A 24,723-nucleotide genomic window follows, 5' to 3' on the forward strand; every position below is an offset into this window, starting at 1 on the left:
GCTGCTAAGTTTGTTACTACAATTGTAGTCTCAAACTTTAAAGTTTTCGGGATATTTTCTGAAGAGTAAAACAGTGGGATGATGATGTAATAAGTGGTAGTAGTAACCATGATATTCATAATATTGTATATCAAAAGATTGTCGATCATCATCTTAGGATAATTGGTAATAGTAGTTTTTGACCATACTCAAAATCATCATTATTGTCAAATGATTGATAGATTTACTTTGATGATGATTGTTGTTGTTGTTCCAATGAAAAATGAATACGAAAGATTGAGAGATTTGTGATTAGAATGGATGAAGAATTGAAAAAAAATTTCTTTCATTGAGGAATCATCGTCGTCAATGTTTTTTTTCACAATAACAACAATATGCCAAAAAAGGGTCAATCATCATCATCATCATCATCTGACAATCGTCCATTAGTCAAGAAAAATGATGATGATGATGTAGAATCTACATTGTAGATGGCATAGAGGGCATACAAAACAATCATCATCATACCGGTAATAGTTTATGGTGCCCACACTGAATTTTTATTTTTCATTTTCTGTACGGCCGGTAAAAATGATGAGATAATCTTTATTTTCATTCTCCTTCAATGTGTTTTTTAGTGTGGCTATGATGTTAGTTTTCCCATGATGTGAAATGGTGAAAAAAATGTAATAATAATGATGATGATGAAATTCGGAGCAAAAATCTGTCGAATACTTATATATCAAATGATAAATTGTTTTTTTTTCTTTTGTTGATGACAATTTTTGTTTTCTGTTTTTTCCATTAATTTCTTTTCGATATTTTTCCATCTATTTAGAACCGAAAAAATTGTGCGATTTTCGTCCAATTGAAGGAAAATTATTGAAAACGGTTGATTTTGTCTATCAAAATGTCCAATCAATTGATGAATGTCGTGAAAAATGTCTATCATCGCCATATCGTTGCCATTCATTCGATCTGGGTGATCCAAATAATCCGAATCATGTTTGTCGTACAAGTCATCTGGATAAATATTCATTGGCTCATATTGAAGATGCATATCTACAGGTTAACGGAGCCATTACATACGAATTACATTCATGTTATAACGGTATGTATACGGATTAATAATCTACCTACATTGATCATTTGATATTTCTATTTAGCAACCATCAAATCTAATTAGTGTAATGTTTTCATTTTTCCACTGTCCATTATATACATAGAAATTTCGTTTTAATTTTATGAGCATTTCACATGCAAATTTGCACAGAAAAATATATAAAGATGATGATGGTAATAGGCAAATAATATAAGGAAGCAGCAGGTTTCATAGATTTTCACTGATAAGTGATATTGTCGCGCCATTTTTTTGTTTTGTTTCATAAACATAAACAGCAACAGGTGTTTTTTCCAACACAATTGCTTCTCAATTTCGGTGGCCTGTATTTTTTTCAATAACGGTACAAATTTTTGTTGGCCGTTTTTCTTTCCTGTTATTATTTTCTATGATACTGTGGCTAACTAGCTAGATCGATCTTCTTTAGAATAATTATGATATGGTCAAAATGAATAATGTTAGCATTTTTGAAGGTTGTTTTTTGACTCGTAACGCGCTCTATTTAACATTTGACAACAACGAAAATGATTCTTAATGATGATGATCAGGATATATCCATCATCCAGACGACAATCATTTCGTCATTTTGAAGACGATATCCGTTGAGATATATTACCAAGTCGCCTCTTTTTGAAACTCACCTAGTTATTAGATTCGGTTGACATTTGTTCCTTGAATTTCCATACTTTTTTTTTATTTGATTCTAGATCTTAAGGTTTTCTTCATTATAATCATAGTTATCATTATCAAAAGTTTGTTTCAACATTTTGAAAAAGCTCATTAATTTCTTTTTGTTTTTTTTTCTTTTCATTTTCCAATCAAACAGTGAGTATTCTTTGTAAATCACGCGAAATGATTGCTCATGTACAGACGACAAAAATTTTCGATGGAAAAATCTATGCAAAATCAAAACCAAATCTTTGTGTTGAAGATATCCAGAATAGTTTGGATTTTGAGATACGAATGAAATATCATGATGTTGATTGTGACGTTAAAGAAGTTGTACATGGCCACTTTAGTAATGATATTGTCATCCAACATCATGATATGATTGTTACAACAAAAGATCTTGGCTTAAGTATTCATTGTAAATACGATTTATCTAATCGTAGTATTACGAATAATGTTAATCTTTCCGTTGATGGGTATGTTAATAACTTTTAATGTTGTATGTTGTATTTGACAGGAATAACCCTTAATTGTTCATTGTTTTTGCCTCTTTCCAACGACAGTGATGTTGATGCAACCGATAGCCAATCGGCCATTGTAAGCTCACCAAATGTAACAATGAGAATTACTGATCGATTGGGCAGTAACATTGTTTCAGCTCAAGTTGGTGACCCCCTTATGATTCGTTTTGAAATTGTTGAAGCAACAAGTAAATATATATTGATTTCGATGCTCCTAATTGTTATCTAAATCGTAATTTTTTTCCATTGAAAATTTCATTCTTAGGTCCATATGAAATTTTTGTTCGAGAATTAGTAGCTGTGGATGGTCAAGATCAATCAGAAATTTTATTGATCGATTCAAATGGCTGTCCAACTGATATCGCTATAATGGGCGCAATGAATAAGATTGGCGGCGATCGTAAAGCGATTGAAGGTCCATTTGATGCATTTAAATTTCCAACATCAGAAACGGTTCAATTTCGTGCATTAGTTACTCCTTGTTTACCAACATGTGAACCAGTACAATGTGATATAAGGGGTTATGATGGTGGTCTCAGAGAATTAAGCTCATTTGGCCGTCGAAGACGACGCCGTAGTATACGTAGACGAAGTATTTCTTCAAACCATATCAATAATGATGATATTCTCAATGAAGAAGAGATAATTGTTGCCAAAGCTATCCAAATTAAGGATAAGTTTGCATTTAATGGCAAAGATAAACGGAAAAATCAATCGGGACAACTGCAACAACAACAACAACAAGATCATCATCGATCTACATACGATTCAAATGAAGAAGGTTAGTATAATCATGCAGAAAAACAAATAGAATGACCGCATTACAATCGAAATGAATATCATTAGCATTCGTGATAAAGCATCTGTTCAGAAGTGAAAAACAAAAACATGGTTTTTAGACTGTAATTAAAGACAGGTTTAACATCAATTTCAAAATCAGTGGATTTTAGATTTCTGTATTTGCTTGTTTGTTTTGCTTTTACAATGAAAATGATGACTTTAAAAGTTATGACCATAGTCATTATAGTTGGTTTTAAGGCTTAGGGTTTATATTTAAATTTTTTCCGATTCTTAGTGAGACGGTCAGAACAAAAGGATTTAATTGAATCATGATAATGATGGTCGTTATGTCACAATAACATAGTAGATGAATGTTCTAATAATCATCAAACGAAAACTAAATTACTTTTTTTCATTTCTTTTTCATTCATAGCATTTATTGTCTCACGGCGTGATCTGATTTCAAACACTGGTACCTGTTTAAATTCAATGGGATTTATATTTGCCGGATCATTTTTTCTATTGGCACAATTGGTGTTATTATTAACATGGGCATGTCTACGTAGTAGATCACAATCATTGCTAACGAAAACATCAACATTATCATCACCATCATTTTCATCATCATCATCCGCATCATGGGATATAATGGATCGTAGTAAAATTATTCGTCCAACATTATGCGCTAGTCATAATCATCACAATGTTTTCCATCATTATCAACAAACAGGAAAACATCATGTATGATGCTGACAATGAAACAAATGAAAATGTTATGAACAGCAATAGAAAGAAACATTTTCCAATTGTCTACTAATTCAAGTGGATTTTTGTTTGATTGACGAACTACGATAGAATTTTTTTTCAAATTCTTCAATTTTTTCTACATCTAATCTAAATTTATTTTACAAAATGGGATTCAAGGGAAACAAACAAAAAAAACAGAAAAACATTGACACTTTCAAAAGAACTCAATTTTTTACAGCCATTCAATTTTCATTTCAATTTGTAAATATTTTTTGACGACTGATTTGAATAATTTTCAAACCACACTATTATTTATTGCCCAATTATTCTTCATCAAACAAAAGAACAAATTCTTGCCTTTTTATTTATTTATTTATTTAACTTATTTAAAAAATAATTGTGGTCCATTCGTTTTTTCAGACAATCGGACCGACAATCGAGTTGTTCTAATTTTTCACACACACTTGATGTGTTTTTTCAATTGAAGTTTTGAATTTCTAATGTTTTTTAAATCATTTGTGCTTCAGCGATTCTCCAGATTTAGATTTTTAAGCAAATAAAATTTTTGTCTCATTATTTTAATCATGAAATTGCATTCAGTCCAACCTTTGATAAACTTTAAGAAAAAACACCCATTCTAATCTGAACACAACTAGAACCAGTGAAGTCAATGTTTTCCAATAAGTTTTAAAACAAATTCTTTATTCAAATAGAAAATAATAATACAAGCGAAAGTGTTTGTTCAACAGATACAACGCCATGTTGTTCATATTATAACAAACTAAATTGCAGAAAAGTTCTTGGGCATTGTGATTGATAAAAATCAATCAGCCGAATTTACATTTACTGAAATCCATTTCTGGGTGTTGAGCCATAAATTTTTTCAACATTTCCTGCTTTTGCTGCTGTTCTGATGTCGGCAAACCCATCTCCTTTTGTCGTTGATCATACATCATTTTTTCCACCATACTACGTGTTTCACCATCAAGATCGGATAATTTTGATGATTCTGGATTAATTTTTCGAGTGTTCAATTCAGGATCTGTTGTTATTAATTTATTCCACCAATCCATTTTGTTATGTTTAGTCATTGTAATAACAATCATCACTGCATCTTGAATCACCCAAAAACAATCTTCCAATTTTATCTCATTGTACAGATCACCATCGATGATAAATGGATGACCTTAGGATAGAAAGAATTTTTTTAGCGCAAATTCATATTGATATTATATCATTTTAATATTCATAAAACGTACCTTTGACACCAACCTGTAAATGTTTCTTTTGAAAATTAACGACAACATCACGTGATTTGAGTTTGATGCCTAATCGAACAGGAACTTTTAGTTCAATTTCATCCAAAGTTTGTGTCCACGAATAATTGGGTAAATCACAACCATTGCCAGAATTTGGTTTCAATTTATTTGGATCATCTTCATCATCGTTGTCTTTGACAGCAGGTTGATCATCATCGAGTTTATTTTCTTCGTTTGTTTTGTCGCCATTATTCAATTCTGATGCTATGACGGAATAAATTTTAGAAAATTTTTTATCAAGATAAAATCCATACCTTGTTGCTGTTTTTTTCTTTGTTCTTCTTTCATTTTTTCTGCTTCTTCATCGGTAATTTCAACAATGGCTGGTTCGTCTTTCATTTTTTTGATATATTCCTCTTCTTCACGTTTTTTAGCCGCCAACCGTTCTTGATGCTTTTTCTCTTTTTCTATTTTCAATTTTTCCTGTTGTTGGTGAATTTGTTTGGATTCTTGATTCCATTTTTCAAATGTTTCCATCACTGTTTTTTTAGCCTTCTCTTCACCGGCACCAATGAAGAAATCTGTCTTTCGAGCCATAAAGCTGAATATAGTATCCAAAAATTCCAAAACGCCTCCCTTATGTTGTTGTGCCATCGACAACAATATGCCATCAAAACGTTCTTGATTTTCCGCCATCTTCGTTGATAGAATGAATCGATTGATATCGAATGCTGTTTTACAAAATTACGAAATTAAAAACAATGCGTGAAATGTGAAAATGTTCGAATCTTCTTGTCAAAGAAAACACTCGAAAAAACGTGATGATTCCAACCATTGGCCATTCATAAAGATTGTTTCAGATTAATTTCCATTAAAATGCATAGATGGCAACTCCATCAGATGGAATAAATTTTTCATTATTTCTAGAGCGCCAAAAATTAAATTTTTGTTCAAGCTTCACTTGACCACTTTAAAAGTCTTTATTATTTGATTGAATGAGAAAAAATTACATAAATATGCATGAAGTATTCATAATTTGATAATTCGGCCCGTTTCGAAATACATGATATGTGATTCGTTGGACAGGATGGGAAAAAACAATTGATTTAGTAAAAGAAAAAAGCAAAAATAATTTGGCCACACCTTAACATTCGGAAAAAATAATAAATTTCTACCCATCTTCATGCTCATCATTTAATGTGCTCCTGTTGAACGAGTGACAATAATTTTCTGGTTCAAAAAATTAATAAATAAATAAATAGCCAAAGTTTGAATGAGAGCCAAGAAAAAAAATGAAGTCCTTTTCCCGTGGATTTCTTGCAAGTTAAAGCCCGTAACCAGTGAGTGTCTTGTATCAGAATTTGCCAGAAGAAAAAGTTCATGAAAAATATCCATGTTGTCGACTAGGTACCGAGTATACGATTGATGATGATTGTAGTGGGCCACACGTTCTTTTTGTGATGGGCATCCGATTGATTGATTTCGTTGATGGAACCAATGACCACTGAGTGGATGCTGATGATGCTTTTCCATAAATCAATTCATTTTCAAGCAATGAATTTTTACGCTTTTTACTCCAAATATATGACCAACTGATGATTAGGATTGTTTGACATACTAGAAATGCTACGGCAAATATCATTAGGCTGATAACATTTACACATGGTGATGTAATCTCCATTCGTGGTAAACCATTAATTGAAATGGAATCTTTTTTGATTTGGAAATAAAAAAAATTATCATAAATAAAATTGATATCGGATCAAGTGAATATATTTACCTTCAAAATCGGCATATACTTCTGAGTGATTGTTTTGTTCGATTTTATTTCGTTTTTTACCATCTTTTACTGCAAATTTATCAGTTACACTCAATGATTCTACAACAATAACATTTTGCCTAGGATCATTGATATCTGATTTATTATTATCATCAGCATTGGATGGTGAACGACGTCTTCTTCGTCGGCCATACGATATGCTTTGGCTTGTTCGGCCATTCGGCAGATTAAGATTACAATTGATTGGCTCGCAATTTGTAATACATGGTGTGATCAATGCTTTGAATTGAACAATATCCGATGAAGGAAATTTGAACGCTTCGAAACTTGTCTCCAATGTTTTTGCGCTTTCACGAGATTTTAATACTGGTTTCATGATGGCAACATCCGTTGGACAACCATCCGAATCGATAAGAACAAATTCGGACATATCACTACCATCCAAAGCTATTAATTCACGGACAAATAATTCATACGGAGCTGTTGTTGTTATATAAAGATGAATAAAATTGTAAAAAATTTTATTATTGAAAAACAAAATTAAAATTTTTATTAAATGAATCGTTTTCAGGATACATTTCATCAGTTAAACCTTCCTTTTATACCAGATTTATAGAAAAAATTTCTTGCGAATCATTAATCAATCATTATTGCAACAATTATGTTGGCGATGATGGTTTTTCGGACAAAAACACTAAAACATATGGCAAAGTAATTAGAATTTTGCAGAAAAAACAATTCAAGTCTATCGTAGGATTCTTTTAATCTTTGAATATAAAGAAAATGAAATTATAGCCTTTAAGATGATGGTCATAAAAATCGATGCTGTATATATAACTATTATGGTCATTATTTCTTCAATCGTTATAATCAATAATAATGAATAATTACTCATCATCCAAGACACCTGAACTAGTGAAAATGATGGCAATAATGAATGGAAATCTAAATCTAAATCTAAATCTAAATCTAAAATATAATTGCTACATTTACATACAATACAAAATTGATTAGTAGGATAGTCTTCATTGGCTTCATCATACAAATAATGAATTTGTTTGAAATGCAAATGTCTTTCGAACACAAAAAGAAAAAAGAGTTGATTATATTCTGCACATTCGTATAAGGTATTTTTGTTATTCAGATAGATAAAACAAAAAAACGTGTCATCCTTCCTCTCTTATAATCACGGTGAATAAATCTCAGACTTCCTCATTGAATGCGTAGTGTGTTTATTTGTATTTTTCTTTTTTCTCTTTGTTAAACATATAGTTTGATGAGAATCAACATTCCAGAATGAATTGTGTCAATAATGATCATGATGATGATGATGATCAGAATAGAAATGAGAACTTTTTGCTGAGTGAGGACAATCATATTCAAAACTTCATGAACATTCATTCATTTGTTCATGGTTTAAGATGAATATGTAATTATGAGAATCAACCGCAAGTTGACCATCCTCATCATGATCACCTCGAATGACATACAGATCTTCTCACTACTAGTGTATCTGAAGGTCAGGATTCCATCATCTATTCATATGTGAATGGTTGGCAATTACATTCGATCATTACCAACATCATCATTGCCAATTTTCGATTGATTTGAAAATCGATTATTTAGAAAAAAATGAACATTCTATAAACTTACTTGATTGGTCGACAATTTCAAAACGTAACACTAATTGATCACCAACTTTAGCCGCACGTACATTGGCACCATCCATATCTACAATCGTCATTGTTACATTTGGTGAATCGACAACAGCTGAATGTGTACCGATTGGCTGCAAATTGCTATTTGAAAATTGATTGAAAACAAGAATTATTATTATAAGCAAAATGATGGTAAAGTGAACAGCAACTGCAACAGCAGCAATTTCAATTTTCTCTAAGATGAAAAGATATAAGAAAATGATCGAAAAAAATACAATTATAGGGCAATTCAAACATGCCAATTAATGTTAACCAAGTGTAAAATTATTCGCTTGAGCAAGGTGATAAATTCCATTATATTAACCAATGAATAAACCAACCATCGTCACCAATGTTTGATTTACCTACATTGTAGATCTTTCTGATATCGATTTGCCGTTGAAAAAGCAAGAAAGAATTGTCAATTTGGGTGTTTTAACCCGAAAATAGAAGAAAAACATTTCTAACGGGAATGACCAGTTACCGATAAAAATTGGTTTGAAAATAGTAATTATCTTTTCCTGTCTAAAGGATTCTTCCGTTTTGTGTTTTTTTCCGCTTTATCACACATTTATGACATTTGCATATACATTTCATTTGGTGTGAATGTAATTTTTCAAATAGCGAAAACAACGAAAAAAGGAGAGAACATTTGAGACTAATGGAAAAAAATGTTTGTTTAAGATATTTGACATTTGAAAATACAAACACACACACACACACACACACACATTGACTGATTTTTCTTTTGACATACTCTTGAAAGTAATTTGAATTTTTCTTCTAACCAGCCTATAATTTTCAAGTTTGATAATCATGACCATGATGATTCCCAAGAAGGGTGACATTTGAAGATGAATGAAAATTTCATATGACAAAAGATCCGGCGATTATCATGATCACTAGTTTGTCACACACATGCACACACATTCTTGTCTTTTTTCTTCTTTCTATTTAGAAGATGACAAATAATGATTAGTGTAATTATAATTACAGGATATTCAAAGTTTGATTTATGAAGATTGATGCGATTCAAATCACACACAAACAATAATTAGATGTATCGAATCAATCAATGTTATCTTGATTATCGGACATTTGAGAAAATCAGTAATCAATTTTTTGAACACAACTATTGGTTATCTTGTTAATGATTATAATAATCAAACACAGAACCTGATGGCTGACTTATTGTCTAATTATTAATGAATATGGTGATTATCTAGTTTCCTAGTTCATTATAATTGAAAATATGGAAATAATAGGATTTCGAAAAAATTTTCTCTTACCCAGTAATATCAAGATTGACGTTGTTTGAAATGCTTTGATTGGAAAGATCATATTTACAGTTGATGTTTAGACCAAGATCTTGTGTGGTGACAATCATATCGTGATGTTGGATGACAATATCATTCGTATATTGACCTCTTGAAGTTTGCTGTACATCACATTCAAGATCATTATATCCCATATGGATTTCAAATTCAAGACTTTCATTCACATCGGTCATACAATGATATGGTTTACGTTTAGCATAGATTTTGCCATCAAATATTTTCGATGATCGTACTTTAGCAACCATTTCTCGGGATTCACAATGGATGTTTACTGTGGGTAGAAAAAAATCAATTATAAAAGACAAAAGACAAAGACAGAATTTAAGATTGGGATAAAGACATCAAAAAAACAAACAAAAAAAAAAAACAACTGACCATCATAACAAGCTTGTAGCTCATAAGTAGATGCACCGGCAATTTCGATATAAGGATTATCAATATGCGCCAATGAAATCTTATCTAAATGACTTGTACGACAAACCGGATTACTTGGATCACCGTAATCATATGAATGACATTTATATGGTCCTTGTAGACATTGGCGTTGACATTCTTCAATGGTGGTGATATTTTGATAAACCGAATCGACCGTTTTCAATATTCGGCCATGAATCGGTTTAAAATCACAAAGTCTTTTTGGTTCTATGAAGGTAGAAATCATAAGAATAAAGTTGTTATCGCTGTTTTGTTGACTAAAATTATGAATATATCTAGTTGTTTGATGGGTGAGGATAATGTTAGCAGTTTATAGTTTTAATATCAATCATCGGCTTAAATAATAACCATATATGAACCATCTAACTAATCATTTACATGTCTGACCTGGCCTTATTGCCTTGTCTTGATATCTTTGTAAAATTGAGAATTTGAAACTTTGCTATGAAAAAAAGAAGAGGATTTTATAGGTAAAACATGTGCAAAGTAGTTATTATTTATGGTACTCATTCAGCAATGATCAGCACTAGAATGGTAAAGCGTGAAAAACAGAAATCTGTAAAGCTTGATCTAATGGCTAACGATCCAGATAACACAATAATGATAATACAACACGCAAATCATAAATCAAAAGACTGAATTGATCTTGTAAAAGGTTAATAAACTGATAAACAATAGACGTATGCGTTTGTGTCAAGTGATAAAAGCGAAAATTTTTGATTCTTTACCTTGTACGCAATTGAATTCATAATAATCAATATTACCGGATGATGGACCATATTTTTGTGAACGTATTTCCGTATTAATGTTAACTGTATGACGATTCATATCCGAGAGCCAACATTCACCAGTTTTTGATTCATAATTAATCGAACGACATTGAAACTTTTGCTCCCAAACACATGCTTGCATACAATCTTGACTGGTTGGTGCTTGTAGCAAGCGTTTTTCATGTTCACGAAGTTCAAAGCCACTAACACGTTCAAATGCCCATCCATTGTTAGCGCAACTGGTGCTTAGATCTAAGATAGACGATGGAGAAAACAACCACAAAAAGAAAAACATTTATAAAGAACATGTTGTGAAATTATTACTGTTAAACAATGGAAAAATAAATAGTTCATTATACAATACAAATATGTTATTTATAACAAAAAAAAAATCATCAGATCATATCAGTCTTGATGAAAGATTTTTCACATATCCATATCTTGGAAGAATAATTTATCAGAGAAAAAAGACAAGGAATCTTATTATAAATCTAATGATGATGATAATGATGATGATGGATATAATGATAATGTTCAAAGAAATATAAATTATATATTCTGACCACAAACAATAATAATGGTCAGGATAACAACATTATCGACGAATGATCCAATGTTAACCTAATCTAAATATTAATGATGAATGAGTGAAGTCATTTTCAACTCTTATCACGAATCGAATACATCGATAATAATCATTAGCACTTCCGCAAATAACAATAATGATCATCATCATTTAGATTTGAATTTCTGAAGTGGTAAAGAATGAAAAAAAATAATATTAAAATTTATGATAAAAAACAGAAACGTCGAAAAAAATTTTGTTTTTTCTTTCTTGTTTGTTGGAAGTTTGTGTTCCTATCAGAGTGGGACTAGTGTCAAATATCGTAATTAATTAGATTTGAATCATTCAAAGTTTATTTATTTTTCAAAAAAATAAATAAATTTGCATCACAACAGACAGACAGTGAAAGATTAAATTGAATTATTAAATGATGAAAAATTTTGATTGATTACAACAACCAAATGTTAAATACTTGTGAGAGAATCAATATGATGAAACAAACTCGCAAAAGGTATTTTTTTTGTAATGATACATAGACTATAAAGCTTTTTCTTTAACCTTTGCATAGATTTAATCATCTCAACTGTCATTTAGGATTATTATAAGATTAAGAGTGTCTCTATCATGATGATAATGAGAGAGAGAACAATTATCTATCTATATCGTTAGTTGACGAATTATCAAGTTCAAGTAATGCTAATTTAGTCTTGTTTTGTTGGAAATATGTATGTATTTTTGCTTTTTACGACAGACAAAAATGGCTCATTATTATAATTTTTGTTTGTCATTTTTTTGTCACTTTAGTGTTTGCATTTATAAGCATTTAAGTTAAGTAAGGCCAATGACCAGACAAATAATAAAATCTCGTTCAAAATGCATTGGCATGGTGGTGGTGGACATTCACCGTTTGCCATGTTGTTGTACATGTATGATGAATCTGATGTTTGATAACGACCATCGATGATGATGTTGATGAGAGTGAACTCAACACATTGATGATCTATGTCTATGCAAATTTAATTTTCTATTTTCTATTTTCTATTTTCTATTTCTTTGCTCTACATCAAACATAGACACAATGGAGCGGAATAGTTGAAATGACTGCTTTTAGACAATCAAAATGCAATGCAAGTTACTATTTATTTACTGTCTGAGATCTAAGATTGTTGTTGTTGCTGCTGCTGCTTCTGCTTTTGCTTTTGCTGATGCCCTGTGTTGTTTCATGTCAGTGATTATGTGATGACCAATTTCACATGTGTATGCAAAAAACGAAAATAATTATTTCCATTCAATTCAATTATTTGGCTAATTGATTGTTGGACAAATTCTTGGATTTTCAAACAACCATAATAATGCTGATGTTTTGTTAAGCAATTTAATATCGTATATATATATCAATAACTGTAGTTTTGACTCGTTTTGAATATGTTTGTTGATCATAAAAACTACTGCAATAAACTATCATATATAAATGTGATCGATCATGATAATGATGATTGACGACATGACCCATGATAATGGTTCAAGGTGACAGTTTTGATTATAATGATAATGTCATGGTGATTAACCCTCCACATACTCTCGACACTCTAATCTGGAAACGATGATCTATAAAGAAAAAATGATGATCATCAGTATGAATGAAAAATTCGTTAAGTTCAAGTTCATTGGCAGGATGGCAAAAAATGAAATCAACATTCATTATTCATATCAATGGTGTTTTTGTCCAAGTCTTTGAACACGAACTGTTTTTTGTTTTTTGTATATACGAAAAATATGTGTCTAGAGATAATCAAATCTCTCTTATAGACAATGTCATCAACCTGTGTTGATCACTCTAAATGACCATTATGGTCCAAACATGACAATCATAAACAATGAAAGTAATGTAGCTTTGTATCAAATGAAAGTAGTCATTCTTTCATTCAGTTTGACATTAGCAAATGTGTCTTTGTTCAAAACAATTGAGCAATATAGCAATAATGACATGATCACGAATAAAAAGAAAACAACAATAACCCTCGGAATATGAGGAATATTTTTACGACCGTTTGATTATAGTTAAGAAAAATGAAAATTACCAAAAAATAAAACAAAACAAAACATACTTTTCAAGCAGATTTTCTGAGCATAAATAGTAAATACTGGAAATTGTGATGGTGTCAATGCATCCGGTAATTGTAATGCCGATGAACTGAGTAATACACAGAGGCCAGTTTCAAAATTTAATGAATTACAAGTTAGATTTTGGCGACAATGATCTAAACATTCGGCTAAATGTAATACCCCAGGTATCATCATTGTTACCGTATCGGTTGATGAGGTAAATACAAAACCGGTAATTAACTCGAATGTAATCGTACCGTTTGTTGTTGAGCAATCATCATAATTCAAATCGGATGATGAGACTTGGATTTGAATGAAAAAATTAGAAACAGAAATGAAAAAGTGAATTGATTGTAAAAATTCGGAATCATTGAATGAACAAAACACAAATGTTTTATTACTATAATTCGATTATTGCAATCTTACCTTGACTTTTGACCACAGATATTGATGATGATGACATTATAATGAAAAGAATTATAGTGATGATGGTGGTCGAGCCCCAGTCAATAAAAAATAATGATGATCTTGATAGGAACATATTGATTGATGTTTATCGTTTAACGTGTTGTTAATGTTCGTGACGTGAAAATTGATAATTGATAATTGAAAATTGAAAAATGAAATCACACAAAATATATGTTGTTGTATGAAGAAAAAAGTTGTTGTTGAAATCCTATATGAATGAATGTTTGGAGCACTGCGGTCACTTTGTCCAACATAAATTATTCATTATTCATTTTAATTACATTTCACAATGCAATAAATTAAAGAAGTGAAATCACACCGATAAGTTTCAATCATGGTCAAAAATCTATGATGGTGATGAAAAAATAGAAAAGTAAATTTTGATTGATTACGAATTGAGAATTCGATGATTGGCATATAAATAAATGAGATTGGTTCGATTGCCTAAAAGTTACCGTCGTTTGATTCAATATCGATTATGATAATAATCGATATTATAATAAATAAATTAATTTATTATTATTGATAGATTATTATTATGAATACTTAACACATACTTATCGAATGAAAATGTTCTTCATGGGTGATAAAAAAATCAAACGATATATGGATAAAATTGCCTCAAGTCTTTTTAAATCTTGAAGATGAACGAAGCGAAATGAAATAAAAAAAACCAAAACTGATAAAACGACGGTAGTTTCATCGAGGTTTTTATCCTTAACATCATCATGCTGTAGCCGTCGTTCATATTGTTGTTGTTATTACCGTCGATACAGCAGCCATTGACATATAACAGGTATGATGAATGAACGAATGGTCGGTTGGTTAGAGGGAAGACACAAAGTCATTTTCGTTGTTTGTTCATTTCATTTCGGTTAGGGGTTGATGCCAGGAATAGAAGAATCTTGTTCTTATTATTTTGATTTTTAAAAAATGGTCAAAAGACGAAGGAAAGGGAGAGAGAACTCTGTTTTCTTTCTTTAATTCAATTCGTCGTTGTCGAGAAAGACCATCATAGCACAAGAACAACTCGATGAACCGTTCGATACCGATGGTGTTCACGGCTGTGTTGCCGGCGATAGGTTAGCAAAAGCCAGAGTACATCATCATACTCAACCAATCAAGCTATTTTTTTCATTTTGCTGGTATGTGAACAATATTCGTTTTGGTTGAAAACCACAACCGACGATGATGAACAAATGGCAACAGTTCTGTTGGTTAGAAAGCTAGAAAAAATGTGGCAATTCGAATTATCTGGCCAATGATGATGATGATGATGAACAAATGAACAAACGATTGAACGAAGGTAGCGAGAAAACAAAACATGGAAATGGAATCACCAATTGGAGAGTGTGCAGTATGATGATGATGTAGAATGATTGAAGAATGAACACTCAGAAAAAAGATGTCCAACAGATAATAATGATCGAATGAGTATCATCTTCAACATTTAGAGCCAGAAATAAAATAGAAGAAAATAGATTTGAAGACGATTGTGTGTAAAAACAATTGAACAGCGTTCGTTTTTTTTCTTCTTGCTTGAAATCAATCAATTGTTGACGATGAAACTATTATGAATTGATTGATTTTTGTTTTTCCATTATTGATCCGGCTTTCATTTTGATTCATTCCACCCTGAACACGATATTGGTCAGCAAATTTAATCGATACGATGATTGAAATGAAATTGAGATTTATGATCCAAATTAAATGGTTGATGTCGCATTTCTTCTAATAAATTTTTCGGTCAATTACAATCGTTCGATTCATAACGATCAATGTGAAAAAAAATATCAACAAGAATAATGTGAATAAAATAATGTTGAAAGTGGAAAAACTCAGACCGAATAATTCGGATATTGAAGGCAATTGCCAATGTTTACGTATGATACGTATTGCGGCCAATTTTTTCGATTCACTTGTCGTATCATTATGGCATCTACATATGAAAACGAGAATAATCAATCCATCGAAAAAAATAATAATCTTTGAAAACAAACACAAACCGATAAATAAAATTTAGATCGAATTTTTCAAGCGATTTGACATGAATATTGCCCAACCAATCAATTACCATTCGACCATTCGAGGAACGTTTGATGTATAATGGTGATATCCACTGTGATAATTCTTTCGATGGTTTTGGTCCATGTCGATACATTTCTTCGATGTCATAATCGAATTTAATTTTATTCCACCTTATCGGTACAATTTTACGTATATCCGATGATTGACTGAATAAAGAAAATACCATTGATTAGAAATAGAAATTCTACATCTGAATCAAAGACAAAAAACTTACAATCTGAAACAGGAAATGACTGTATATTCGTGAATTTTTCGTTTAAAATGTTCGGTCGATTGAAACATTGCTTTCATATGCATGAATGGTATCATTTTTGATTCTGATTTACGAAAACGAATCGCACTCGTATTTCGACATATTCCATATGAGATGACAATCCGAACATTCGATAGAAATTGTTTCCGAAAACTTTTCCAAACGAGTCGATCGATCAATGGGTCGGCACATGGAATTTCTGAAAATTCCCTTAGTTTATGAATTAATTGCGATTCATCATTGTTAATCGTCAAGAAAGTTTGATTCGAAACATCTGCCATTTTTACCACACAAATAAATACTTTTTGCCCAAGTGAATGATAACGATTTCGATTACATTGCGTTTCGTATAATAAATGGAAAAATATTTGTAATGTTGGTCCTTCTTCGTGGACGATGGAATATTCTTTTACAAACGTTTCAATAGGCTTGTGTTTATCCACCATATGTATGAATGTTTTTCTTTCAAAATCATGCAATATTTTCACCCGATAAATAGCCAAAATTTTCGATTGATACACGCAATAATATGTGCCACTTTTTTGTAATTTTCGTTGAACGAGCTTACCAGATCGCATTATTTGCACCACTTTTTCATTATCATTTTTAAATCGCCGAATATTGTATAATCTACTTTCATCGACTGGAATAAATTTCCATATGGAATCCAAAAGTTTATCATCGAAAAGGCAAGCATAACATTCGAATGAATATTCACTCAGATAGGGCAAAACTAATGCCTTTTTGAGTGGCGAATATTTTCTTAGTATATCTTGACATTTCTTAGTAGATGCTGTGGAACATGTTACCATCACCACCAAATAATCGATTAAAGTGATGATAATCAATGTGATGATCATCATGAATATAAGCAATTTTATTTTAATAATAATTGATCAATGTGCGATTTTGAAATCGATCCACAACAAAATCAAATTCAATTTGTTTCTAGAATATTAATTAATGACAACACACACAATTCGACTAGCACATATCAACAGCAATAATATCGAATTTTTTCTCGGATAAAATAACAAATGATTGGTGGTGATAAATAAATGATTGAGAAATTGAGAAAAAGAGCAAGAAAAAAAAGGAAAATGTCACGTCGACCATAATAATCAATTTACATAAATAACAAAACGGAAAAAAATTAATTAATTAATGGTTCAATTATACAATCAATTTCATTTTGGTCATGAATGTTCGAATCGTTCCAATTTCAATGACCTTCGCCCATTTCAGCTTTAGCATTCAAAATGACGGCAACAATCAAACCGAAAAGACCGATGGCTGAAGCAAAAATTTCAACAATTAAAATTTTAACAAATAAATTTGGATTAGCTGCATCGGCCAATGCTGCACCCGACCCGACAACGCCAACGGCTAGACCGCAGAATAGATTACCCAGTCCGACTGTTAATCCAGCACCAAACATAACATAACCGGCTAGATAATTTTTTGCTCGCTGAACGTCGGTTACTTTGGCTTCATCAAATTCTTTGATATTATTCAACATAACGATTGCAATGATAATGCCATAAATAGCGACTGCTTCACAGAAAATGATTGATACAAGATTTTTCGTACGAATACGTGGTGCTTTCACACCGCCACCAACGATTGAAGACCCGGTGGTAAATATACCCGTAGCTGCACCGACCACCGATAATGAAATGGATAAACCGACTCCTAATGATGCCCACATGTATGGTGTCACACCTGTGATGTTAAATGATGAAACAATAATTATTTTTACAATTACAATTTATTTGAAAAGGTCAAACCTTCAAGAAGCCAGGCAACGTCACCAGCCCGACGACCACGTCCAGTAAGACAATAATAAAGTGAAATGCAAACCAATGTGAATAATGTGGTTGCCTGAAGAACATAATGGACCGATGCTGATACACTCATTTTGTGCTTTGGGTGTAAAAAATTCGGATCAATGAATCTGGTTTAGTCAGAATTTTCTGTTCCAACAAAGATTTGATCATATGGAAATCAATAATGATGAGGATCGAATGTCAACGATGTGTGTGTGTGTTACTCCCTCCTACCAAATGTAAAACAAAAACAATCGAAAATGATGCTCTCTCATCTCAATCAATGCAGAAACTGAAAACACTCATGATGATAAGAATCGATAGTTTCGTTCATCACATGCCACTTGATTCTTTATTAGAATTAGAATTATAATCAAGAAACAATTGTCTGAATTTTCTTTAATTTTCAAAATTTTCAACAAAAAAAAATGTTTACCGATGAAGAAGCAAAAGTTTATGATCGACAAATTCGTCTTTGGGGTGTTCATGCTCAACAACAGATTCGTGCAACCGATGTTTTTCTTGTTTGTCTGGATGGATTAGCCACCGAAGTAGTTAAGAATTTAGTTTTAGCCGGTATTAATTCGATTACAATACTTGATGATCAACCTGTAACACAATTCGATATGTTATCCAATATATTCAGTCGTAATCAAATCGGTATGAATAGAGCGGAAGCATGTCAAAAAGCCGTCAATCAATTGAATCCAATGGTCAAAGTGAACATAAAGAATGGTTCGCTATCAACATTGTTATCCGATGAAATGGACGCAAAAAGTTTTCTTAAATCCTTCAATGTTGTTATACTCGTTAACAATGGTCTAGATATGGCTATCAAACTTAATCGATTCTGTCATGAACTTTGCATACCATTCTTTTTCGCTTGTTCGTGGGGCTATCTTTCTATGGTTTTTCTCGATCTTGCAAAACAACATAATGGCATCGATTTTATTCCAATCAAACAAGCATTCGAACGGAAAACAATCACATTGAAGAATAGTGGAAAAAACAATATTTCAAAACGTGAAATGATTAAAATAGAAAAGTTGAAAACCATTTTCCTTCCAATACTAACATTATTCCGTTATCATGATAAAAATGGTAAATTTCCCATACTTTGTGCTGAATCCGATCAGAATATGATGGAAGAAAAGTTAAAAACAATTGAAAAGGAAATTTTAAATGAATTGAATACAGCTGGCAGTGGCGACAGTCAACAACAAGGATGGATATCAACAACGACAACATTGAATTGTGATTGGCCGCGAAAAATCTATGGCCAATTTACCTTCATCAGCAGTATTGTAGGTGGATTTTTAGCACAAGACGTGATTCGTACTGTGACTGACGATGATTCGATTGATTATAATACATTTCTATTCTATGAGATTAATGGTCATAATATTAATATTGGCCTATAGTTTATGATCGATCGTTAAATGACCAAATTGATGAATGAAAGATTTTCATTTATTATCTAAAGATGAATAAACAATAATCAATAATCACCATCATCGTCATCATTATTAAATTAATAAAATTTGCTTGATCGTTTGATGAAAGAAGAAAAAATCTCATCATTATCGGATTGAATTTTTGGCCATGAAATTTGAAGAATGAGTTGTATGTGTACAATGTGTAATCAGATAGGAGGAGGATTTGATTTTTGTTTGTTGTTTTGTTTCTGATAGAAATCAATATTAAAACTGATCAATTGACATTCGATTATTAATCTGAAAATAGAATAGAATGGATGTATATATGAATGGGTGATGGTTAGTTTAGTTGTCAATTTCTTGCCTATTTGATTAATGATAAATATGCAATGGGATACCAGTAACGATAAAGTTCGAGTGTAGATTTGAAAGTGATTCATATTTTTTCCCATTATAAAATTGGATTATATTCACATCATCACCATTCATTGTGTTTAATTCTTTTTCCTTCATTTGATCGGTTTGGCCAGAATTGATAATCACAATGACTTGTTGTTTTTGTTTTTGTCGTCGTTGTCTTAAGAACTTTAAAATGTCAACATTATTATTATTATCATCTTTGTTTACGTTACTCATATTCAATCATCCAATCGATTGTGATGATTCCAGCATTGAAATTCGAAGTAATCAATTAAAAAGCATTCAATCACAATTTTTGATTTCTTTTTTTTTTGTTTGTTTTTTGTTTTGTCTCAGATCATATTGTTGAATTGCGAAAAGAATTGTTCAAAAATCGTGGCTATGATATCATGACAAGACCAGTGAAAAATTATACCCATCCGGTGAATGTATCCATTTATCTGGACATAAATTATATAAAAAATCTCGTAATATTCATTTGATTTTGAAAAATTAACTCAACTGATTTAATTCCTTGATTGGCAGGACATTCAAACAAATATGCTTGAAACGGAAGGATGGCTTCGGTTGTCATGGTAAAAATTGAATTTTCGGTTTCAAAAATTAAATTTTCGACCAATTTTTTAGGGTGGATGAAAATCTTAAATGGAAACGAAGTGAATATGGCGGGATAGAAGATATCCGTGTTCATGTGGATGAAGTTTTCCGTCCGGATATTACGATTATCAATTCGGCAGATAGTGAAAATATTATTCGGTCAACGACACATTCTGATTTGATTCTCTGGTTTTCTGGCGATATATTCTGGATGCCAGCATTATCGATGAAAACGATATGTGAAATTGATCTAACTGAATGGCCATTTGATGAACAAACATGTTTGTTTCGTTTTGCTTCATGGACCTATGATGGTGATGCATTAAATTTGGTTAATGTTTGTAAGTTTTAATTGATTGTTGATCGATTGGCACAAACAAATTTTTGTTCCTTTACCAACCATCTATGTTGCAATAGCCGACAAAATTGATTTGACCAGTTTTTCAGAAAATTCTGAATGGGATATAACCGATTCATCATGTGAATATATGGTGCATGATACTAATGAAGGTGGACAATTTTTTCCCGAAGTAGTTTTTTCATTGAACATCCGTCGTAAAACATCTATTTATCGTTACGTTGTATATTATCCGGTGATCAGTGTATTATTTTTAAACCTGATGGCATTATTCTTAGATGTACGTAATACGTTACGTTTTCATCTAAGCACATTATCTTTTGTCACATTATTATTGGTGGCATTGTTTTTGGGTAATAAACTTGGATTTGGTTCATTGGGTATACCTAAAGTCAGTATGTATCAATTTCATTTTCGATTTCTGGCACAAAACATTGTTTCTCATTGGTTTTTTTTTGCTTCGAACTTATAAATATAGTCAAATACATTGGTCAGATGATTATGATGACAGCATTCACATTACTTTGGTTTGCATTCTCAGTGAATTTTATACGATCAACATTTGAAATACCATCGATAATAATGCGTACAATTGAACCATTACAACACTATCTTGTCAGCAAAGATATTGAATCTGTACAATTGACCAATAATGATTTGGAAAATCAGAATTCCGGTGGCGGTCAGCATAATCAAACATTGGCTAAACATAAATCAAACATATCACAATCGAATCTAATCATCGTACAAATTGTGGATAAAATTCTTTTTGTTCTCTTTTTCATTCTAATCATCATTTTACACAATTGAACCATCCATTCTTTCGATTGGCTATTGATGTTTATTTTCTACTCATACTCAAGCTTATGAAATGATTGAATTGAATCAAAATTGAATAAAGTTACAAATAAAACATGAGTCAATTAATTTTCTATCATTTATAATCCAATATTTGGTCACTATAGTGTGAAATGGGCGTTTTTCTTTTCCGATAGATGGTTAATGAACTGATGAGCTCATGCATGTAATCATTTTATTCAATGCGTTGTAATTAATCATAAACTGTCGACATGGCTAATTTTCCTCAATATGGATGGGAGTTTCGCTTTCTATCTTGATCATCAAGTCATCATCAGATTCGTTAATCATTATGCGATGAGCCAGACAATTTTTTTCCAATTCAGTCAACCATGTTAAATGTTACGATTAATAATCAGGAACAAATTTGCAATAAAAAAATATGCGAATTAACAAAATTTGCAAAATTTAAATTTTCAATTTGTCGATACTATCGATAGTATTGAATTTGACTCGTATATAACAATATTGTTAACATTTTAACAATGTATGTATATTGCACATTCTCATCGATGATCATCATTGGAAATATTTTGTCAATGCAAATATAAATCATCGAAAAGCAAATAGGCTTGGCTTGCCAACGTTAACATTCTTTTTTTTTTGTTCATGATTAATGTCCGTTATCATCATAAAACGTTGGCTAAGTTATAGTCGAAATTGTATTGTAAATTTGTACCTAGAACGATCGCAACAACCCAACTACTGCCTTGTATTATTATCAAAAATCCACGGATTCTCATTGACATATAGATTTTTTAATAATTGTAAAATGTATGATTGGAACAATTTACCACGACCAAATGTGATATTCGTACTTGGTGGTCCAGGTGCCGGTAAAGGTACCCAATGCAGTTTGATTAGTAAGGTAATGCAACAAATGTGATGATATAAACCGAATAAAACCAGTCTTGCCCTATTTTTTATCATTAGAAATTTGGCCATGTGCATTTATCAGCCGGTGATCTACTTCGTAAGGAACAAAATACAGCAGGTTCGCAATATGGTGAATTAATAGCTGAACATATTAAAAATGGAACAATTGTACCGGTGGAAATTACATGTAAACTGTTGATGAATGCAATGTTGGAAAATATGATTTCACTGGCTAAAGTGGTCAATGGCACTGATAAGCCAATAGCTGTTGGAAATTTCCTTATCGATGGATTTCCACGTAATCAAGATAATTTGGATGGTTGGCAAAAATTTGTTGGTGATAAAGTTAAAGTTGAATTAGTTTTAGTGTTTGAATGTCCGGAGGAAGTGTATATTGCACGTTGTTTAAAACGTGGACAACATTCCGGACGTGCTGATGATAATCCGGAATCAATGAAAAAACGATTGGATACACATCTAAATCAAACAATGCCTATCGTTAAATATTATGAAAAACTCAATTTAGTCAAACGAATTGATTCAAGCCGTAGTATCAAAGAAGTACACGAAGAATGTTGCAAAATTTTACAATCATTAATGGGTAAAAAAAATTGAACTGAGCCAATCGATAAATTCGTTCGTTTATTTTTCTATTTCTATTTGAACAGAAAAGAATTCATCATTAAACTTTCAACTTTTCGAAAATGCCATTTTCTCTAAATTTATTTGCGTTCGCTTATTTATGAACTGTTCTTTTTTGTTTTGTTTTCAAGCAAAAATCACAAACGCAACTCGTTGCCAAATTATTTCTCAACAATGTGTGTGTGTCTGTGTAGTTTTAGGCGCGATTTTGATTGTTCATTTCATTTGTTGTCAAAACTTTATTTCGACGCAAAATAATGGATGTCTGCGAATTTATTGCCGAAGACGATCTTATTGAAATTGTTCCTACATTTCGTTATGATCGTCAATTAAATTTGATTACCGGAGATTTTGGTCCATTTCGTCCATCGGTACCGGTCAAAGTGCCAATGTGGCTGGCAATCAATCTACATCGGCAGAATAAATGTTCAATAATATCACCATCGTGGGTGAACAATCTGCCACGGCTTCAGGATGAACAGGAAAACGAAACTACACGATTACTTCCACCGCCGGATTTACATTGGAGAGAAACATTAAAATTATTGGAACAAGAATTTGGACGTAGTATTCAATGTTCCGATCTGATTGAACGACGTGAAGCAATATTGAAAAAATCTGTCCATGAATTATTCCGTGAAGCATACGAAAAAAATACAATGTTCATTGGTGATGTAACATTGGATAATGCTACACCGGCAGAATTAATATTAGTCAAAGAAATGATTGCCAAAGGTTTTAGACGTCTACAAGAATTACGTCGTAATGTATTATCGGCATCGAATCGTAAACATTATTAACAATTCAACGTCAATTACAAATTACAAATCAAATAAATACGTAATGGGCAGCTTGTTTGTTTGTTTTATTCAAAATCAATCATCTGCTGAAATACATTCATACAGTACAGAGAAATTAAACTTTGATTGCAATAAAATTTGTTCAATTTTTTTGTTTGTACGTGCTCTTAATATATTGATTGATTCAAATTGAATTCAATTCATTCGCCCCCTATTTCATGGTGTGCAAATTTTTTCAACAGAAAAAAAATTCAAATCAAAATGTCAACGTAACATTTTGTCTACGTTGCTTGCTCATGAATAAAACGTTTCACTTTTTTTATGTCATGGATTCAA

At 31.5% G+C, this 24,723-nt stretch overlaps 8 protein-coding genes across 11 annotated transcripts in view; 5 read left to right on the plus strand and 3 right to left on the minus strand.

Annotated features, from left to right (window-relative positions):
• LOC124495347 (uncharacterized) overlaps positions 1-4,390 on the plus strand; it is a 28,261-nt gene extending 23,871 nt beyond the window's left edge. For both annotated transcript variants that reach the window (XM_047058698.2, XM_047058697.2), the window contains 5 exons: positions 818-1,090; positions 1,926-2,244; positions 2,332-2,477; positions 2,555-3,070; positions 3,503-4,390. In XM_047058698.2, coding sequence (XP_046914654.1) covers positions 818-1,090; positions 1,926-2,244; positions 2,332-2,477; positions 2,555-3,070; positions 3,503-3,816 — 1,568 coding nt within the window. In that variant the 3' untranslated portion in view covers positions 3,817-4,390. The remainder of the gene's footprint in view (positions 1-817; positions 1,091-1,925; positions 2,245-2,331; positions 2,478-2,554; positions 3,071-3,502) is intronic.
• A 99-nt stretch (positions 4,391-4,489) lies between these two features.
• On the minus strand, positions 4,490-5,900 carry nudC (nuclear distribution C, dynein complex regulator). 2 transcript variants are annotated; one of them, XM_047058701.2, is made up of 3 exons: positions 5,390-5,900; positions 5,076-5,333; positions 4,490-5,002 (listed from the first exon to the last, which is right to left on the minus strand). In XM_047058701.2, the coding sequence occupies exons 1-3, from the start codon at positions 5,769-5,771 to the stop codon at positions 4,644-4,646; spliced, it is 999 nt and encodes a 332-aa protein (XP_046914657.1). In that variant the 5' UTR covers positions 5,772-5,900; the 3' UTR covers positions 4,490-4,643. The 2 variants fall into 2 exon arrangements, with proteins under 2 accessions (XP_046914657.1, XP_046914656.1); XM_047058700.2 differs by having other exon boundaries at positions 5,076-5,339.
• A 136-nt stretch (positions 5,901-6,036) lies between these two features.
• On the minus strand, positions 6,037-15,955 carry LOC124495920 (uncharacterized). Of its 2 annotated transcripts, none has more exons than XM_075733762.1 (9): positions 14,791-15,955; positions 14,192-14,579; positions 13,768-14,067; positions 11,053-11,346; positions 10,265-10,531; positions 9,842-10,160; positions 8,509-8,654; positions 6,856-7,335; positions 6,037-6,785 (listed from the first exon to the last, which is right to left on the minus strand). In XM_075733762.1, exons 2-9 carry the CDS (start codon positions 14,304-14,306, stop codon positions 6,454-6,456), a joined length of 2,253 nt encoding a protein of 750 aa, XP_075589877.1. In that variant the 5' UTR covers positions 14,307-14,579; positions 14,791-15,955; the 3' UTR covers positions 6,037-6,453. The 2 variants fall into 2 exon arrangements, with proteins under 2 accessions (XP_075589877.1, XP_046915324.2); XM_047059368.2 differs by having other exon boundaries at positions 14,192-14,677.
• Positions 15,956-17,438: 1,483 nt separating this feature from the next.
• On the minus strand, positions 17,439-18,641 carry LOC124495927 (V-type proton ATPase 21 kDa proteolipid subunit c''). The gene is made up of 2 exons (XM_047059375.2): positions 18,362-18,641; positions 17,439-18,296 (listed from the first exon to the last, which is right to left on the minus strand). The coding sequence occupies exons 1-2, from the start codon at positions 18,489-18,491 to the stop codon at positions 17,797-17,799; spliced, it is 630 nt and encodes a 209-aa protein (XP_046915331.1). The 5' UTR covers positions 18,492-18,641; the 3' UTR covers positions 17,439-17,796.
• Positions 18,642-18,702: 61 nt separating this feature from the next.
• On the plus strand, positions 18,703-19,912 carry Aos1 (SUMO1 activating enzyme subunit 1). The gene has a single exon (XM_047059373.2). It carries the CDS (start codon positions 18,829-18,831, stop codon positions 19,819-19,821), a length of 993 nt encoding a protein of 330 aa, XP_046915329.1. The 5' UTR covers positions 18,703-18,828; the 3' UTR covers positions 19,822-19,912.
• Positions 19,913-20,155: 243 nt separating this feature from the next.
• LOC124495924 (acetylcholine receptor subunit beta-like 1) lies at positions 20,156-22,133 on the plus strand. Its single transcript, XM_047059372.2, has 6 exons — positions 20,156-20,519; positions 20,593-20,723; positions 20,782-20,831; positions 20,884-21,194; positions 21,271-21,606; positions 21,690-22,133. Exons 1-6 carry the CDS (start codon positions 20,381-20,383, stop codon positions 22,019-22,021), a joined length of 1,299 nt encoding a protein of 432 aa, XP_046915328.2. The 5' UTR covers positions 20,156-20,380; the 3' UTR covers positions 22,022-22,133.
• A 422-nt stretch (positions 22,134-22,555) lies between these two features.
• LOC124495926 (cytidine/uridine monophosphate kinase Dak1) lies at positions 22,556-23,650 on the plus strand. The gene is made up of 2 exons (XM_047059374.2): positions 22,556-22,937; positions 23,003-23,650. Exons 1-2 carry the CDS (start codon positions 22,686-22,688, stop codon positions 23,558-23,560), a joined length of 810 nt encoding a protein of 269 aa, XP_046915330.1. The 5' UTR covers positions 22,556-22,685; the 3' UTR covers positions 23,561-23,650.
• A 137-nt stretch (positions 23,651-23,787) lies between these two features.
• Positions 23,788-24,539, plus strand: Psf2 (DNA replication complex GINS protein PSF2-like protein). Its single transcript, XM_047059376.2, has one exon. It carries the CDS (start codon positions 23,845-23,847, stop codon positions 24,385-24,387), a length of 543 nt encoding a protein of 180 aa, XP_046915332.1. The 5' UTR covers positions 23,788-23,844; the 3' UTR covers positions 24,388-24,539.
• The last annotated feature ends 184 nt before the right edge of the window (positions 24,540-24,723 follow it).

This window comes from Dermatophagoides farinae, chromosome 8, assembly GCF_024713945.1.
Source record: "Dermatophagoides farinae isolate YC_2012a chromosome 8, ASM2471394v1, whole genome shotgun sequence".
Classification (NCBI taxonomy): domain Eukaryota; kingdom Metazoa; phylum Arthropoda; class Arachnida; order Sarcoptiformes; family Pyroglyphidae; genus Dermatophagoides; species Dermatophagoides farinae.

Bases quoted from the DNA above. Each gene is read 5' to 3' on its own strand.
- LOC124495924 (XM_047059372.2), top strand. From the start codon at position 20,381: ATGACTTGTTGTTTTTGTTTTTGTCGTCGTTGTCTTAAGAACTTTAAA. The intron at 20,832-20,883 runs GTAAAAATTGAA...CCAATTTTTTAG, and splicing joins GGATGGCTTCGGTTGTCATG to GGTGGATGAAAATCTTAAAT. The intron at 21,607-21,689 runs GTATGTATCAAT...TTATAAATATAG, and splicing joins ATTGGGTATACCTAAAGTCA to TCAAATACATTGGTCAGATG.
- Aos1 (XM_047059373.2), top strand. From the start codon at position 18,829: ATGTTTACCGATGAAGAAGCAAAAGTTTATGATCGACAAATTCGTCTT.
- nudC (XM_047058700.2), bottom strand. From the start codon at position 5,771: ATGGCGGAAAATCAAGAACGTTTTGATGGCATATTGTTGTCGATGGCA. The intron at 5,340-5,389 runs GTATGGATTTTA...ATTCCGTCATAG, and splicing joins AAGAAAAAAACAGCAACAAG to CATCAGAATTGAATAATGGC. The intron at 5,003-5,075 runs GTACGTTTTATG...TTCTATCCTAAG, and splicing joins TTTACAGGTTGGTGTCAAAG to GTCATCCATTTATCATCGAT.
- LOC124495920 (XM_075733762.1), bottom strand. From the start codon at position 14,306: ATGTTCCTATCAAGATCATCATTATTTTTTATTGACTGGGGCTCGACC. The intron at 14,068-14,191 runs GTAAGATTGCAA...TTCAAATCCAAG, and splicing joins ATCTGTGGTCAAAAGTCAAG to TCTCATCATCCGATTTGAAT. The intron at 7,336-8,508 runs GTAAGTTTATAG...TAACAACAACAG, and splicing joins TGAAATTGTCGACCAATCAA to CTCCGTATGAATTATTTGTC.
- LOC124495926 (XM_047059374.2), top strand. From the start codon at position 22,686: ATGTCCGTTATCATCATAAAACGTTGGCTAAGTTATAGTCGAAATTGT. The intron at 22,938-23,002 runs GTAATGCAACAA...TTTTATCATTAG, and splicing joins AATGCAGTTTGATTAGTAAG to AAATTTGGCCATGTGCATTT.
- LOC124495927 (XM_047059375.2), bottom strand. From the start codon at position 18,491: ATGAGTGTATCAGCATCGGTCCATTATGTTCTTCAGGCAACCACATTA. The intron at 18,297-18,361 runs GTTTGACCTTTT...TTAACATCACAG, and splicing joins CGTTGCCTGGCTTCTTGAAG to GTGTGACACCATACATGTGG.
- Psf2 (XM_047059376.2), top strand. From the start codon at position 23,845: ATGGATGTCTGCGAATTTATTGCCGAAGACGATCTTATTGAAATTGTT.